Source organism: Thamnophis elegans, chromosome 1 (genome assembly GCF_009769535.1).
Source record: "Thamnophis elegans isolate rThaEle1 chromosome 1, rThaEle1.pri, whole genome shotgun sequence".
Lineage (NCBI taxonomy): Eukaryota > Metazoa > Chordata > Lepidosauria > Squamata > Colubridae > Thamnophis > Thamnophis elegans.
The window spans coordinates 10,422,037-10,441,190 of record NC_045541.1 but is presented as its reverse complement, the minus strand read 5'-3'; the positions used below and the strand labels follow the sequence as shown (position 1 = coordinate 10,441,190).

The window sequence follows — 19,154 nt, the reverse complement described above, 5'->3', positions numbered from 1 at the left end:
CTTCTAACCAGTTTGGTAAATTTGACGAACCGGTTCTACCTAATAGGTGTGAACTGGTAGGAACCCACCTCTGGTTACAGACTATAGATATTCCTTATATGAATAATTTGAACATAGTGAAGAAATAAACCAGCACACAGTTCTTGAATTTGTTATTTTAACTAGTAGCATATTTATATCAGCCCCCAAACTAACTTAACCAAAACCGATTTCAACACTTTCCCCATCTCTAAGAGGAGGCTTCAGCTTTAGAAAGCGTTAGCTTTCATGCAATGTTTTCACTTGGAGATCTTGGGCTTTGAATTTGGCTACAGAGATTTGGATATGTCTCAAAGAAAAGAAGTCTCATCATAAGTATTAACCATTGTACTTTAGATAAGAAACAGAAGGATATTTGACCTTATTAGAACAGCATTTCGCCCAACCTATACTTACAGCTAAATGCAAAGGACTTCTTGCTGATATTGAATCTGATTCCTCAAAAAAGTTGTTTGTTTTCTCCAGAAGCTAGAACAAACAAAAGAAGGAAATTATTTATACCTATGGTGAAGAGGTAAAGTACATAACATGTATATTTAACATATGTCCCCTGAGTTAATAAGAGACACTACACTTAGATGGAAGGGAATTGATTTTTGTGAATTGTTCTTCCCTAAAACTTTTCCTGTCTTCTAATTTGCTCTGAAACACTGGGGATTTCTCAGAACATCTGAGAAGTTATGCAGAGATTGCAAGGAAGATAGTAACAGCAACATTTATATCACATCTTTATTTTAAAAACTTAAGGCTGGATACAGAATGTTCCCACCTATTTTCTCCACAACAATAACCGTGTGAGGCAGGTTGGCTGAGGATGACTGGCCTTTACTTGTCAAAAGAAGACCTCACTGTCTTCCAGTTTCTAGATCAGCACTTTAGACCAAACTGGTTTTCAGTTATTAATTATCTTTTGTTCTTGAAATTTTTCACCTCTTTTTCCAAATCATATCAACAACAATTATGGCTTCCTCTCTTTTTCCTTTCTCTTCATCCATTCAATTATATACTCATTCATTCTCTTTCTAACTAGAACCTTTCAAAACATTTCTTCTGTAGTGCTTACTCACTTTGCCTTTTAATCTACTTTCAGTCAGTCAGATCTTCTTGACTCAATGTTTTATTGTTTTTTGTAGTCAACTATTTTTAGATTTCTCCTGACATCCCAGGCCCAGTTGACTTACTTCCAGAAAACAAGTCCAGAAGCACTCTTTTATAAATAAAAAGTATTGCTTTTGATAAATTTTCATTCCTTACAACAGACCACATATTATCCATTATTTTTATATGTCCTCTTTTTCCAACAATTGTCCCATCTTAGGGACAAAGTCATCAATCTGCTCTCATTTTTAATTATTTAGGTACAATTGATACATTAATTTTTCAGATTCACATTCTTTTTACTGCATCACACAAATTAACTAATGTTTACTACAAATCATGCATTTCTCAATAATTTACTGAATAACAAATCATAAATCTCTAACTCCTTTCACTATTCTTTCACTTCAATTTCATCCTAAATCATTTAATCACAAAATGTATTCTATTTTTAATGTCACACATTCTGATGAAAGCACTTTGTTTAGCCTGCGCGTGTACTTTCAAAACAATTTTTTATTTCTCTCCGAATTATTTTGTCTGACTTTTAACATTTAACTGTAATTTGATTTTTTTTGTTTCATTCTTTGTAATTATCTTTTTGTCTACATACACATTATAAAACTTTCACTGTTTTTTGCAGCAATTGTTCGTTTATGTGGATAATAATATCATGGTTATTAATGCCTGAGCATATTGCATTCATTCAAAATATTGTAATTTTGAATGTTGTAATTTCCCCCCAAAACTATTATGGTTATTATATTACTGCCATTTACTGGAATACAATATGCAATTATCACCAACCTATGGATTTCTACTTCATATACAACTAGAACAATTTAGATTATACTAATTTATATTTTTGGACATGATTTTAGCCTTTTCATCACTCCACAAGGATTTATTCATCAAGTCTGCTCCACAAAATCTGATTAATTTACATTCAGAACTATGTATTCTTTTCCTTAACCTTAAGTTTCATTGATAATATTTTTCTTTAATTTCACACATATTACAAATCTGGAAGAATAGCAACGTTAGGTAAATGTAGCGGAACATATATATTTTTGGATTCCACCCCTTTAGATTTTTTTTTAGACTCTTGTTTTATATATACGTAACATGATATATATGTTTAGGATTTTTTTTTTCTTTTTAAATTAGACTTCGATATATCTTCTATGCTTTTTAATCCTATGAATCTTCCTTAAACTGATTGTATCCGACCTACTTTATGCTGGATTACAATGTAATAAAGATTTGATTTGATCACATTCTTAGTACTTTTCACTTGTAGAGCAGTTTATCAGATTACCTAACACAATTGTATTCTGTGCCAGGTGCAAATTCCATACGCATGGTAAGGATAATATCAGCACATTTAGCCAATTTAGTCCAGGATATCATGAATTCAGTCACAGCCCTGTTCACCCCAAGCACACTCACACTATTCTATTCAAGATAAGAATACTAATCTAGAGGCTACACACTGTTGCCTGCGTGACACCAACTAGAGTGTGTGCAGTGTACTGACACATGGAATGATAATTGAACTGAACAGTTTGGGTGGAATGCTGACTGTCACTACGGTACATTTCTTTTCAATCTGGGTGAGAGAGACAAGCTGCCACCTTCATTGGAAGGGGGATGCCATTGCCTTTTAAACATTCTTTTAACTGTTTCAGTTAAGAGGTCAAGAGAAAGAGACCTCGGCGACAGCTGCAATAGATTTTATTAGATTTTGCCAGTGCATAGTACTGCGACGGTGTGTTTTCAGTTTCATGAGCTATGACTGTATTAATCTCAGGCGCATAAACTCTAAAAATAAAATGTCTGCTAATTCTGTTCTCAGTCTTTGCTGCTCATTCTTCAAAAGGCCTTTCAAATAAAAAAACTAATTTTATTATTTCTGATTATTTTTATCACAGTCTATGAATATGACCTAGTTCATGTTGACCCAAAGATCAACATGAAAACACTATAAATCTTTTTTTTTTTAATACAAAGTGACAAGACAATTTCAGAGTGAAAAAAAAAAGGATAGAGATAGTCATTTTTCATGAGTGGAAAAATCAAGATTTGGAAGCATTTTTAGAAATACAGTCAAGCTATTAATCAGAAAGCAGATGAGACACAGGCAAATAAAGATTAATTGGCTTGCTGCTGAAAATACTGAAATCTGTTGTAATGTTAAGCATAAACACAAACTTAACACTCAAGAGCTCTTCAGCTGCACACAGCAAGAAAAGAGGCAATGACAAATTTACTAAAAAGAAAATGAAACTTCAAATAACCTGCTAATGATTTTCTAGCTCTTAACAAACTTAGTTCTTCATGCTAATTGAAGATAAATTACCATGGGGATTTTCTATAATTTTATGTGATTCTATTAAAATTGATGTCCTGGAAAAATGCTTTTGCCAAGTTTTTATATAAATACCTCCAGGCAATAGGATTTGTCAGCCTAAACTGGCTCCATATTAGATCATAATAAGTATTTATTGACACATTTGAAAAAGGAATAATGTGCCTTTGGGGAGTACAATTATGACTATGACTCCTCCGTGTTTGATCTGCAACTATAATCAAACAAATTAGTGTATCTGAGAGTATGCATATTAAAGCATTAATAAGTGATGAGCCTTGGGGCTTAATGTTCTTACCCTTCTGTTTTAACATCTATACAAAATAGTTGGGAGAGGTCATCTATCATTTTAGGGCAACATTCCACAAAGTAGTCAGTTTCAATCCCGGGACTATCCACTATTGCTATTGTTGTTGATATATTGTATCAATATAACTATGGATATTGTTATTCACAGTACTATTAATTGAAGTAGCATTAGATTATTTTCAAGTCATAAATAGGGGTAGTTGTAAAATCTGAAACTTCATGAAGGGGTTGATGTGCTGAAGGTTTTGGAGCTATTTGAGGGTCTGGTACCATCAATATATTGTTGATACCTAGTTGGAGGTTTTTCCCTAAGCCCCTGTTGATGTTCTCTCCTAATGTTTGAGGGTGTGCAGGTTTGGTGGGGAGAAACAGACATAGGCTCTATCTTGACAATGTATTTGGATTCCCCAATTCTGGGAATTTTCTGTCTTCTGCTTGGATGGGAGTGTACTTCCCCATTTGAAACTAGTGTGCAATGTGGGAAGTTTCTTGGATTCACATTTCTTGCTCAAAATGGCAACTATGGTGAAGAAGGCCTTTGCAGAGATTAATCAAAGCCTAAGGCATTGTCTTTGCCGAGGTGGCGCAGTGGTTAGGGTGCAGTACTGCAGGCCACTTCAGCTGACTGTTATCTGCAGTTCAGCGGTTCAAATCTCACCGGCTCAAGGTTGACTCAGCCTTCCATCCTTCCAAGGAGGGTGAAATGAGGACCCAGACTGTGGGGGCGATATGCTAACTCTGTAAACCGCTTAGAGAGGGCTGAAAGCCCTATGAAGCGGTATATAAGTCTAACTGCTATTGCTATTGCTTTGCACTTGTGCCTAGTTCAGGAGATCCTCCATATAATCAAGCACCCCTTTGTGATCTCACAATTGGACAATGAATTTTCTCAATGGGGGTTACCCTTAAAGACTACTCAGAAACTACAGCTAGACCAAAATGCAGAGATGCAAAGAGTAATGGGCACACCTCAGAATGCCTATGTGACACCATTGCTCCGTGAGCTACATTGGCTAATACAGTTTCTGGGTGCAATTCAAGATGCTGGTTATCTTTAAAGAAAACCCATCATCTTACGACTGTCATATACTATTGAACGTACTATTGCTGATCACTAAGGGTTCAAAAGAATTAGAAGAATCAAGAATGAATTCATTGTAAAATGAAACAGATTTTAACATAGTAAAAGCAGACTACTGTAATGCTCACTTATCCATTAGTACCTAGTTCTGTCATTCACATATTTTATGAATTGTTGACATCTCAAGAATCTTGTCATTCCTTTTCATTCTGAGATAGTTATGACAGCACAACTACTTTTTTTTTTACTTTTGGACTGTGACATTTGATAGATAGTCAAGTCAGCATGCTTATTTTAAAAGTAAAGACTTTGAACTATGATAATAAAAAGGAACTCCAAGTTGTAAAATTGCCAAAAAACTATAAATTTAATAGCTTTAAATATTTCTGCTTTCCTATGGATCAACTTCTGCAAAATAACGACACAACCAAGTTCTGTATATTGCTATGGGGAACTTAAATAAATGCAGGTATGAAACTTGTTGGCTACAATGATAGTAACAAACTTAACAAAGTAGTTGCACAGCATATGGTGGAGCTGATATTTGCTTGGATGCGTTACAATGCATAAACTCAGATACATGCAAGGTATGGCAAGAGTTTCTGAAAAAAACTATTCCTTTAAGATAACAACTCATAATGATTGGACTTTTCTTGAAAAATTAGGAGTTGAATGGTACCAAGGACTTTCTTGAGAAATTATTAGCTTACTTTGATATCTGTCCTAACAAGGGTGTTCTCAAACAATGCATAGCAAATATTGAGTAGGCCATCAAGAAAGTTAGTCCCAAACATTTTCAGCCATTGCACCCTCAGTGCATATCCCAGAGGAAGACTGTTTTGATCATGGCAAGTGCGTGCCCTTTTCATCTTCTCATCACTACATATTCCACAGGCTTCTGAACTTGCAATCCAGAAGAATTTCACACCTTAATTCTGATTATGCTTGGCTTCTCTATCAACTTTATGTTGAAGTAGTAAAGTAATGAAAATACTTGTACCTCTCCTGCGTAGCCATATTCCTGGGCAAATTTACAAACATAACATTGTTCAGTGTCAAAGAATAATGGTAATAGCTCTGCAAAATTAAGAATATGTTTTGTTTGGAAGTGACATTTGCAATGCAGCATTTCAACACTGTTTCAGGCCTACTCACCAGTTCTAAACACTGCCTGTGTCCATAAGCAGCAGCGTAATGCACTGTATTATAGCCATCTCTATCTTGGATTGAAGGGTTTGCTTCATTTTGAAGAAGAAATTCTAGACACCTATGGATTGTTTAGAAACATAAACCAAAATGTTACCATTTAACTATATGTAATGATGGATACTGAGATAAACATTCACTGTCATGTTAAAACTGTGTAATACTAACTTTTTATTTCTACTTAACAGAATCCTGTACCTGTTGAATCTTCAGTTCTACTATATTCACTGGGATTTTGTACAATAGGAATGGCCTGGAAGTTACATACTTGCTACAAGATCCAATTAAAAGCATTCCCACTATATACCATTTTCTATAATGTTTTGTTTCTATGAGTGAATTAACCACATCTTAAATATGTTTTCTTATGCTTGAGATTAACCAGATATGAATTACATTCTTCTCAACTGAGGGTTCCAATGTGCAGCAATAAGAGTTGTTATCTATACAGCCAGATACAGCTTTTGTGTTTCAAATAACCATATAGTGATAATGAGAAATGTTTTTTGTTGCTTTAGCTCTTCAATGACTATCTGCTGAAATGTTATTTGCTATACAGCTATTCAAACTGAAGAAACTATTCTGGATTTTGGAGTCTAACATAGTTTCCAATAATTACTAAATTTTTAATGTCAACTGTTTTTATTATGTTTCCTTTCCTTTTATTGTTTCCTTTTTTTAAAGGAAACTCTTTATGTCAGAGATTTGATACATCACTTTTATGTATATTCAAGATATTGGTTATTGATATAACAAAAGCTACAGCAATAATCAGAAAAATATACCAACTCTAAGTATCAAGTTTATGAAGGAAAGATTTTCCTTACAGTATTTATTACAACCTTCTTGACATAAAGACAACAGGACCAATCGTCAAGCCTTATTAAAAGGCTACAACAATAGCTAACACACACATACACACACAAATCTTTAAAAACACAAACATACATAGACATAACTAGGTCAACACTTGTAGACAACCTTCTATGGACTTCTGGGGTGGGGTTTGGAGGAAGGAGTATAGCACTTTGAAATTAGGGGATGTTAAATCTGCAAAAGTCAGATCTGCTGAGATTTTTAGATGTCTATCAATTATTACTTGCTGTAGGGATGGGGAATCTGTTAGAGTTAAGATTATGATTCTGAAAATTAATGGATTCCAGTTAACATAAAGGGAAATTTTCTGGCACAGACAGTAAATGTTTATTTGTGAACTACTTCGTCTATATCTTTGGTATATACCAAGCTGAAATAAGTAGAGAGACACCTGCAGCAAAGCTCATTTCAAAGTTTTTTGAGATGTCATTATTACATTTTCCCGCCATCACTCTATCCTCTTAGTGATATCCAGTGGAACTTCTCCAAGTGATTTGGAACCTCCTGAGTTCTCATTAAAGAGAAGAATGTAGAACCTAAGGTTGTTTCATGTGACATCAGAGGTGGGTTCCTTCCAGTTCGCACCTATTCGGTAGAACCGGTTCGTCAAATCTACCGAAACGGTTAGAAGAGGTTCCACCAGTGGACCCGGAAAGCAGGCCACACCTACAGAAGAGGTTCCAAAAAATTTTGAAACCCACCACTGGCAAGGATCTTGTAACTTGACAGCTTTAAGACTTGCATGCTTCAATGCCAGAGTTTCTGAATAGCTACTTGGACCGAACTAAGTACTAATTCATAATTTCATATCCAGTCACATGGGCGGCAAGCCACTCCCACAAAGGAGGCCACACCCACAGAGTAGGTTCCAACAATTTTTGAAACCCACCACTGTGTGACATGCCACCAAGATCCTTTGAGGGCAAAATTTATTGTAATTGTCTTGATTTGGATTCTGCAGTTTTGGCAATTCGATAGTAGAGGAGTCCAGGAGTGCTTTAAGGCATAACAATGTGTTCAAGGAACTGCAGAGAGTTCAAACAGGCATTTATTTGCTCAAACTTTGCTTCTCATGGCTTATTCGGGTAGTAGAAAGGGAATGTTTAGCTAGATCCAGATGTTTATACATTTCTTCTTAAAAGCAGGAAGGCTACAATTTTAATTAAAGAAAGCAGGCAAACATCTTTTTGGGAAGGATGCTTGAGCTGTTGGTAGATAATCAGTTCCAGGCAACCTTGAATAAAATGGATTTTTAACAGAAGTAAACTTTGGCCTCGGACTTAGTGGTCTTGGCACTAAATGTGTCTTGATTAGGTGGTGGAATAATCCCCTCTCTTTACAAGCAGAGAAATGTGGAATTCTACAGGACCTTTCAAGTGTTTCTAATACAATGAATTATTTTGGAGAGACTGAGTTAGGTCTATCTCTAGACAATGCTACTGCGGAATTTCTGCTCAAGGCTATATTGTTTAAATGGTTTGGTGCTATAACTGTTCAATGTTTACATTAAACTGCTGGGGGAGATCATATGAAGTTTTTAATAAAGTCCCATCAACTTATTGATAGCCTGCCGTTCTGTAGCACCCTATCAGTTTCAGGTAGATTAGTCAGTGTAACCCTTCAGTAATGGGGTTTATTGGATAAAAGCCAGTAAATCTAGCCTCAACCCAAACAAGATGGACTTTTATTAGCGGATGGTAAACAATTTAGGTGAATAAGTGATTCCTGTTCAGTGAAAATGATTAAAGCAATATTATTCCCCCAAACTGTAAGCAATGCCATGCATGTATGAAAGGAACAGTGCTTGTGTCATGGTGTTCCTTTTGTCATTTTGTCGATGCTACACAACTTTTTAAAATAATGAAATATGAAATGTGCCAGTACACGTAAACATATATCTACATCAATAAACAAGAACCCTACGGTTAGCATTTTAGGGTTTTAGATGTCAAATCCAGCAGTAAACAGAGACACAGAACAAAACTAAGGAATGGACATAACTGCAACCCACAGAAGGAGAAGCATAATGCAGAGATGGGGTCAAAGCGCTGTACTGATACCAAACTTACAATGCAGCTTCTTTTTCTTTCTTTTCATTGGATCTCTCAATTTCTTCAGAGTTTTCATGGGAGTTACCCAAAATATTCTTTCTGAATGAAAAAGGCAACTCATTTTGAGATTCTGTGGTATAAACTACTCTTTATCGTTTCACTTCAAGCAGTAAATACATTTATGAGTGCTACCAGGAAACTTTTTAATATAAACGTTTCACAGATTGGCACATGGCAGGAGTCATAAAGAGCACTCAGAAATGGGAAGTATTTCTAGGGTCCTCCTCGTTCTACATCACAGCATCACATTCAGCTACAATATTTTTTATAACTGCTTTCTGATATTTATCATTTCAGCTCATCATGGCTCGATACAGTTTTCCTCACCAATTCCAACCTCGTCCTAAATGTTGGTTCAGCTTTATAATTTCAAAGATAAAAGTCTCCACGAAGCTCCATATTTCCATAGAGAAAGTAGCGTATCCCATCTAGAAGGAATGTTTTATTGGATACTCTACACAAATACTACTTATGTTTTCAACTTCTCCACAATTTTCTCCAATCTAGACTCTTCCTAAAAGGCTTCTGCAGTGGCAGAAATTGCAATCATGTTTAATTCAATGTAGGAACAATATGAATTGGTGTTAGCTGTGACACCAATATCAGAAGACAGTGGAGTAATAAAAAAAAAGTTGTTGGGAATACTAGGGTATAAAAGTAGTATTCAATTTTAAAGACATTATTTTCCCATTGGCAAAAGTACGGGTAGTCCTTGACTTACAACAGTGACCATTCAAACTTACAAGGGCACTGAAAAAAGTGACTTATGACCATTTTTCACATTTACAACTGTTGCAGCATGCCCATGGTCATGTGCTTTACATTTGGATGCTTGGCTACCGGATGATATTTATGACGGTGCAGTGTCCTGAGGTCATGTGATCATCTTTTGCGACCTTCTGGCAAGCAAAGTCAATGGGGGAACCAGACTCACTTAACAACCATGTTACTAATTAAAGGACTGCAGTGGTTCACTTAACACATGTGGCAAGAAAAGTCATAAAATGGAGCAAAACAAATTTCTCACTTAGCAACAGAAATTTTAGGCTCAATTATGGTCGTAAGTCGAGGACTACCTGTATAGATGAAAGACACACAATGGCTGATCAGATCAAATAACAATGACAGTCATAGTTTCCTCCTCTCTAAATCCACACACCATTTCTTACGCGAGCACAAACTAAGATCTAATTCACTGAAGGAGGCATGAGGCCTACGGCTTCATAATTGCTATCATAGCAATGCATTACATTATCAATTCATCCTGATGATGATGATGTCAGTTTGCCCATTATTATAGTCATATTCTTCTTCAATGAAGAAACCTTTTTATGTATCCATTTAACTTGTAACCGACAAATGAGATAACAACGGTAAGAAAACATTGCCATGGTTTCTCTCAAATGTTTAACGAAAACATCGTGGTCCATTTAAATTCTTCTGAAACTGATTTGTTAATTTTTAATTTTAAAGCAAAAACAATACTGAAAATGGCAAAAAAAAAAAAATCTAAATGACCAAACACCACATGTGTGTATTCACAGTGATGGAGAATAAATACAAGCAATTATAGAAATATAGGTGGTATTTTAATTTACGTGTACAACTGTACACGCAAATAGAAAATTTGCAATATGTGGAAAGAGGCTTTGATTGATGGTTTAAAGCATTATAAATAATTTCACACATAATGTTACCTTCAAAAGACAATACAAATAAATATCATGGATGCGTGAGACATTATTTCATTAGATTTCACAGATCTACCCAAACTACTTGGAAAATGATGTAACATGGAATTTTTACATGTTGACTGGCTGTATATCTGGTTAATATACATTATTTTTCTCATTACTAAATCAGTTCTCCCATCAACCTTAAAAGTTTAATTAATACTGTATATGTCCCTTCAGTGTCACTGTTTGCACAACAGTGTAGCTCTTAGAATTAAAACAGCTATTTTTTTTTCTAAATCAATCTTTTTATCAAGACAGCTCCAAGTAATATTATGCTAAACTAGGTTTCTTTTTTTATGCATGACTTTATTTTTCAATAATGAAAACTAAAAGGGATTGAGGTTGACTCTGTCATTCATCATAATTCTCTGCCTTCAGGCACACACTTTTCAAATAAATCTTTTTATCACGATTTAAACATTTTTCTAATGGAGAAAAGGTCATGAATTTGATGGCACACAGTAGTATGATCCACCAGGGAATTTTTATGATCTTAAGTTTAAATTATATTGAACTCAGGCTACCAAATGGGAGAGATGATCCTAGGTTTTTTTTTTACTTCAACTGTATGAAAATTCATAGCTTCAAAGAAACCAGCTATTCAATTATAGCCTTTCCCCAGAGTTCAAGATATTCTTACTTGCTCTCAGAACAGAGGCAAGTGTGCATGAAGTTTATCATTATTTAAATATGATCAAATCATGAATCTATTCTGCTTCATAAGCACAAATCTTGGCTGAGCCCCAGAAGATTCTTTCCAATTCCAGTTTTCTAATTAACAATGTATTTGCACTCACACATGTGATATATATATATATATATGTGTGTGTGTGTGTGTGTGTGTGTGTATGTATGTGTATATATATATGTATATGTATATGTCGTGACCCGACAAATGCGCGAACGTCAAAAGCGCGCCGACAAAACCGCGGCGCTAAAACCGTGATGTCAAAAGCGCGCCGACAACAGCGCGCCGACAGAAGCGCGATTTAAGTTAAGGTAAGGTTTAGGGTTAGGTTTAGGGTTAGGTTTAGGGTTACAGCGCGCTTCTGTCGGCGCGCTGTTGTTGGCGCGCTTCAGCACTCATTCGTCGGCACGGTTTTGTCGGCGCGGTTTTGTCACCGCAGTTTAGTCAGGTGCGCTTTTGTCGTTCGCACATTTGTGGTGGAACCGTATATGTATATGTATATGTGTATACGTATACATATACATATACATATACATATACACATACATATATATAGCATTTGTGCTGATAAATAAAGGGAGATTAGTATAGAACTATTTCAAGCTATTTAGCTCTCATCAGCTAGCCATACCCTTACTGGGAATCGAACCTGGGCTGTATTACATATTAGGCAGTTATATTAGCCACTAAGCCACAGGCTCTCCTCCTTTATCATGTGTGTGTGTGTGTGTGTGTGTATGTCTGTGTCCGTGTCTGTATATATGCCAGGATGTGTGCGTGTTTGCTCAGTAAAGTTCTGCTGACATTGGGATAAAAAGATTTGTTTGTTAGGTCCTTTAGGAGGTTGGAGAATACTTCACATCAGCATAGGAGAGAATAATTGGGGTCTTGGCTAATGAAACTAGGGAAGAATAAAGAACACATGAGCTATACTACTCATCCACTTACTATGGTAGAATTGTTCTTTTAACTGAAGCCAAAACTCCTTTCACAATATATTTAGGGTAGACTAAGTATTTTTCTTAAGGCATACTTAATTAAGTAAAGGTTCATTTCATAAGGTCTATTTGATACATTAACATGGCAGACCGCCTGCATGTAATTATAAATCAGATACAGATACCAAAAACAGTAAGTTTATAAGGACAGAAGAGACTGTATGCAGCTGTCCACATTTGCAAATGGTGTCAATACACATATTTACTCCTTCAATGCATGAAATTATAAATTTTCTCTATTCCCTAAGTTTCTTCATAAAAGAAAACTATTTCTTCAGAATTTGATGAAATTGTTTCACATATTATAGGATATTTATGTTTTGAGAACTAGTTTATAGAGAAATACTTCATTTAAGGTTGCCATTTTAAAGAATCTTTTTTTTGCAAGAAATCTTATGCATCTGATATAAAGAACTACATTACGAAATGAGCATCAAAGCCAGAAATATTCTGGCATAGAATGGAACACAACATGCTTATAATTTCAACTTTCACTTAGACTAAAAGAAAATTTAGAGATTCAATCATAGGGATCAGGAGCATTAAGAATATAAAGAAGATATTTTAACTCCATTGTAACGTCATGCTCCTTCCAAGCTTTCATCCCATGGCTTGAAACTTAATACTATTTTACATCTTATATGATAAGAGTTTTCTGAATGTCTCCTCTAATTCAAGAAAATTTAATATTCAGCGGGGAAAGCCTTAAGAATGCCAGTCAATAGGAGTTTATAGCAATTGGACAAAACAAGGCAGCTTTTTTTTTGTTCAGTAGTCTTTCTAACACTTTGGAAAGCAGACAAAACATTCATATACCGCATCTGCCCAGGTGAAACCAGTAGCAAGATAAATACAAACAAGGGAGTAAAATATAAAGAAGTTGAAGCTGGTTCACGCAGAAACCAGCAACTTGGAAGAAACAATGCAAATTGCAAAAGTAACTCAGTATGGAGGAGCAGGTAGTTACTGAAAGCAATTCTAGCAGCTGGGACATTAAAGAGGTATTTGATTCAAAGGAGAGTTTTTGCTTCAATGAGATTGCTGGATGAAGAGAACAGAAATGACACCAACTTAGCAACGAATTAGAAACAAGGAATACAAATAAGCTTGTTTACTTTCTGTCCATGTCTGAGGCTGCAGCATAATGTAAAGCTGTTCGTCCCCAGTCATCAGTTTCATTAATATTGGCCCCCGCGGTTACCAGCATCTCAATACATTGAAAATGACAATTTGCAGCTGCATAGTGCAAAGGTGTCCTGAAAAATAAATAGAAACATATTAGCCAAGACACTACTTGAGAAACAGGATATGATTATGCTAACTATTTCTGACAGCAACATTACTATAGGGAGAATCCATTTCGAGATACAACAGCAGCATTTAATTGAGTGCAGAACATATTCTTTCTTTTTCTGTGAAGATTTGAAATAAGTACAGAAGAAATGGCTAAGAAGTGAACAAACAAAAAGGGTAGGAAGTGCTATTCAGCTAACTAAAAAAAACAAAGAATAAACCATAATAAATCACTGGCTTATTGTAAAAATAAGTAAGATTTGTTACAAAGGAAAATATTGTACAGATAGATATTTACGCTGTTGTCATTATTGTAGTTAGAAAACAAGATACTCATATGGCCTCTACTACAAGCCCAGTGAAAAATTAATGATTTAATTTAGGGGGAAAATACTTTCAGAAAGTAGGGTAAGTGCACTGTTTCCTCTTCCAGATGTCTAAAAGTTGCTTGGTTAAAGTGCAGAAATATAAGGGATAACTCAGAGTGACTAGAAGAAAGGTTCTTTTTAAAACAACTCTGATTCAGATACTTAAATAATGACAGAGACAGAGCAATGGTCTATTCTACACTTAATTTTTTTATACTGAATTATTATTTCTGGGCAGCCATACAGATGAATTCTGGTACAAAATGATATAGAACTAAACCAGAGGTGGGTTCCGGTTCCACCACAAAACCGCGGTTGACTAAAGCGCGCTCGACGAAACCGCGTACCTGACGTCATCACAGCGCGACGAAAAAAGCACGCTGTGAGCGCTAAAGCTAAAATTAACCCCTAAACCTAAACCTAACCCCCCGAAACCTATCCCCTCACCCTAACCCTAAACCTAACCCTTAACCTAACCCTAAACCTAACCCTTAACCTAACGCTAAATCTAACGCTAACCCTTAACCTAACCCTAAACCTAACCCTAACGCTTAACCTAACCCTAAACATAACCCTAACCCTTAACCTAACCCTAACCCTAACCCTTACCTTAACGTGAATCGGCTTGCTTTCAAAGCGCTTTTTAAAGCGCCCTTTTTAAAGCGACCTTTTTTCTCCGCGGTCGCTGTTGTCGCACTGCTGATGACATCAGCGACGCGCTTTAATCGGGCGCGCTTTAGTGGACCGCGGTTTTGTCGTGCCACGGTGGGTTCCTACTGGTTTGGCCCGGTTCGACCGAGTAGGTAGAACCTCGGTCTCCCTCAACCCCGAACCATTTCTATGAGCCATTCTGTTTTTTGCTTCTGCGCATGCACATTTTAAAAACTATTGTGCATAAAGCACATGCGTGCCCAAAGCACATCCCTGAGCAAACCGGCAATAGCAGAAGCCGGAACCCACCCCTGAACTAAACTATTTGTAAATCTTATTAGGAAAGGGGAAATAATATACCATTGATCTAACATGCATCTGTCTCTTTTAGGATTACACTTTGGACAGGAAAGGTTTATTTCCTATGAAGGAAGTTGTAACCTCATACAGTAATAAACATAGCCATTGCTGTCACATGTCTGAGTCTTAATTCTATCTTGTTATGTTCTCACTTCACCTAGTTGGTATAGTATAAGTAAATTTATTATTGCCGTTATTATACAATCTCAAACTTTTACTTAGGAGGGGACGGGAGGGGAGGACATGAGAGGACAGGAAAGATTAGGACTAGTTAACTTATATCCTTCCATGGATTCCCAGTCTGAAAACAACCTATTTCTCTGTTGCCAAACAGAGGTCTCCTGCATTATCAGTCAAAAGATACAGTGCAAACATTATATTTTTTCCCTCCCTGACAGATTTCCTCAGAATAAAATATGACAGAAAAATGATGGGAAAAGACAAAAGGATTACAAACTGAGAATGTTCACATCTGAATTCAGTGCTAATCCCACAAACGAAGAAGGATAAGACACTGAGCAATAGCAGCATTGTCTGAAATCCTATGTGATATTCTTGATCTTGCCAGAAACTTATTGGTATTAAGAATTACATGTTTAAGTAGTACATATTAAGTATTACATGTTTTCCAAAGATGAAGTTTGGCAGCCAAGCATGAGCTCCTCTTAATCCTGCTCAGTTAATTATCAATATCATAAAACTAAGATCTAGACTTCCACACTGATTTTTGAAGTTTTTGTAAGTTACAAACCTTCCATATTTGTCTTTTTTATTTACATCTGCTCCACTGCTCTGCAAGAGTTTCACACACTCAACATTGCTGAAAAGATACAGAAAGAAAAGGATGCATAAATAAAGTAAAATAGTGCTGATGAGAAAAAAAGTCTAAAGTTTTTTTTAAAAATCATGGTTATCCATTTAGGAACTGGGAAGAACAAACTACAAGATAAAATATGAGTAAAACACTAACAATTAGTCCTTCATGACATGGGTCCTGCTCACTTCAGGAAACATCTAATCCCAATTGGATTGGCCCACCCATCCACCCCGTGCTGGCAGAGGAGGCATGCTACAGACCCTGTCAGTCAGGGAATTCCAGTTGATGGAGTCCACGAAAAGAGCCGGCCCTTTCGAACATCTATTCCTTTGGAGCAGAGGTGGGTTCCTACCAGTTCGCACCTATTCGGTAGAACCGGTTCGTCAAATCTACCAAACTGGTTAGAAGAGGTTCCACCAGTGGACCCGGAAAGCAGGCCACACCTACAGAAGAGGTTCCAACATTTTTTGAAACCCACCACTGGTCCTTGGATATGATTATTCTACGCTATCATGCTCATATTTATAAAACTCAATGCCTCTGTGAAAGGTAAGGATGACTACTGCGTTTGTGGTGCAATCAGAATATTGCGTGTGTTGAAGTTGTTTTAACGCAAACCAAAGATGCCTTTTAAAAAACAAGTTTACATCATATTCTTATGCATGCCAGTGCTTTGTGTGAGGTAATTTAAGGGGGTTCTGACAAGTGTCGGCATCTTCATATCCGGTCACATGGGCGGCAAGCCACTTCCATCCGGTCACATGGGCAGCAAGCCACTCCCACAAAGGAGGCCACACCCACAGAGTAGGTTCAAACAATTTTGGAAACCCACCACTGCCTTGGAGTGAGGTTGGTTCCTACTTCCTATCCTCCTGACCTTCACACAAGACTTTGAAGACCTGGCTCTGCCAGTTGGCCAATAGGGCAATATCACACTGGAGGTGGTTGTTAGATTAATAACAAATCCCACTTCTCCCCCAGTTGTCCTACGCCCCCCCTCCCTCCCTCCCCATTTCTTAGTTATAGCTAATTTGTATTTTTGTAGTGTTTTATCCTTATTGGATACATGTTATTGCATTGGGTTTTTTCTTCTTTTTATCATTGTAAGCCACCCAGTCACCTCACGGTAAGATGGGCATCAAACAAATTTAATAAATAAAAATGAAATTAAGTGAGAAAACAGTGTGTAAGCATGTCTTCCTCAAACTCTAAAACCTCATTTGTACTGGTTATCATGTATAGGAATTGTTCACAAAGCCTTTGTCAGAATGTACCAGTGCTCATTTTAGGTGACAATGCAATCAGTCCTTGGAAAAGAAGGATTCAGAATCCACACCTTTCTATGTGAGTTTCTGACTTGGGCATTACAAATCTAATCAAGCATTTTCTAAGGAAACAATCATGTGAAAATCTCCACACAGGGAACCCAATATGTTGTCTTAATTGTAGTCTGTACAAGGTTAAAAAGTATTTGGCTCAAACTGAAAGCAGTTTCTAAATTTATGTACAAGCTCTGCACTATTAAAAACAGAAGCCTTGCTTCACTTATTAAGGTAGACTTGCTAATTTCTAATTAAATTATTCAAAAGCTTTATTAATCATAAAATGATATGTTCTAAAAGCATTGAAGATGATATGATACAAGTATACCAGGGGTGGGTTTCTCACTCCGTTCCAATCGGTTCGGTTGGAACGGGGCCGGCGGTGTCCTCGCGTACTAGCGTCTGTGCAATGCTCCAGCTGCTCCTGGAGGATCGCGCAGGGGTTGTATGAGTCCTGCGCATGCGTGGAAGCGCAGAACTCGTCAAAACCAGGTAAGGAGCGCGGGCACGCGGGTGGGCCCTTCGCCGTTCCCGGAAGTTACTTACTTCCGGGTTCGCCGACCAACCGGTTCGCAGGGACCGCCGCGAACCGGTTGAAACCCACCCCTGAAGTATACCAAATACATATTTCCCATGGCTTTTTGACAATCTTAAAATTGGCCAAAAAAAAAGCCTTCTACTGAGGGATGGACATGCACACCATGGCAATAATGCGTATAGCATATTATTTTAATTCAACTCTCTGAAAAAAATATTTTATTACTGTATTTTATGACTGGCCAAATATTGACTCACTGCTGTACTCAAACATTCTAACTTTTCTCCTCTCCGTGATATAGTGGTATGAAAGTTAGCAAGTGCAAAGGTAAAGACATTCCAAAAATAATCTGAGCGTATTTAAACCAGTACTGTAAAGGTTTAACTTCATAGTCACTACTCACTGCACATTCAGAACTGATTGAACATAATGGATGCTGGTTTTTTTTGCTTGAAACAACAAAAAAACAAAATAATAATTTGTGGACATACACCTGTCAAAGTTGCTATGACAGTAAAGCACTTTAATTTTAAGTTAAGAATCCATCATTTGTTAGATCAGCCTTTTCCAATCTGGCACCTTCCAGATACATTCAGGTTTTCAAACCAGAATGGTATTTTTATTTTTAAAAATAGTACTTAAATCTCATTGATAGATGCAACATAAGCAAATCTGTATACTTAGAAGAACACCTCACCAAAGTTCAGAGAAGCTTAATTCCAGTTAAAATACATTTAGCAATATAACCCTAGAAGCAGCTGTTAGTAGCTCACAGCTGAATCTTAACATCTTAATGTTTAGCATTTTTATTTATTATTGATGTATTTTTATCTGGTCTTTATTAGTTTAAAACTCAAGGCAGCACAATACATAATACTCCTTTCCCTTCTTTCTTTCCCCTTAACAGCAACCTTGTGGGATTTCATGCCTAAGGTAGGACTAGAATCAGTTCCTTGATTTCTAGGCCCATACCTTAACTATTACAGCAAACTTGTCCTTTCATGTGGCCAGCATACAACAGCTTCAATCTAAAGGAGTCCTAGGTATGTTTATTGCAATAAAAGCAAGGCAGGAATAGGAAGGAGCTGACCTGCAGCTCAGATATCTTGTTTCCGTCACATATATGCAAGGACATGTCTTGCTGAATAGCTCAAGGAAGTCCCTTAGTCTCACTATTCTTTCTGTCCTGGCTAGAGAATATACTTTCCACTTTGATCCTCCCCAGATCTACTGAGATTGCCCTGTTCTATATTACCAATACCTACCCATCCATGTTCAAAGTTATGATACATACC

General features: G+C 36.5%; 1 protein-coding gene across 9 annotated transcripts in view; it reads right to left on the bottom strand.

The window, feature by feature from the left end:
• ANKRD44 (ankyrin repeat domain 44) overlaps nucleotides 1-19,154 on the bottom strand; it is a 183,399-nt gene that overhangs the window by 35,202 nt on the left and 129,043 nt on the right. For 7 of the 9 annotated variants that reach the window (XM_032210432.1, XM_032210464.1, XM_032210492.1 and 4 more), the window contains exons 13-17: nucleotides 15,934-16,002; nucleotides 13,626-13,766; nucleotides 9,047-9,127; nucleotides 6,051-6,162; nucleotides 436-507 (exon numbers count right to left, since the gene is read on the bottom strand). In XM_032210432.1, the coding sequence (XP_032066323.1) occupies nucleotides 436-507; nucleotides 6,051-6,162; nucleotides 9,047-9,127; nucleotides 13,626-13,766; nucleotides 15,934-16,002 (475 nt within the window). The remainder of the gene's footprint in view (nucleotides 1-435; nucleotides 508-6,050; nucleotides 6,163-9,046; nucleotides 9,128-13,625; nucleotides 13,767-15,933; nucleotides 16,003-19,154) is intronic. The other 2 variants (XM_032210448.1, XM_032210457.1) reach the window with 1 other exon arrangement.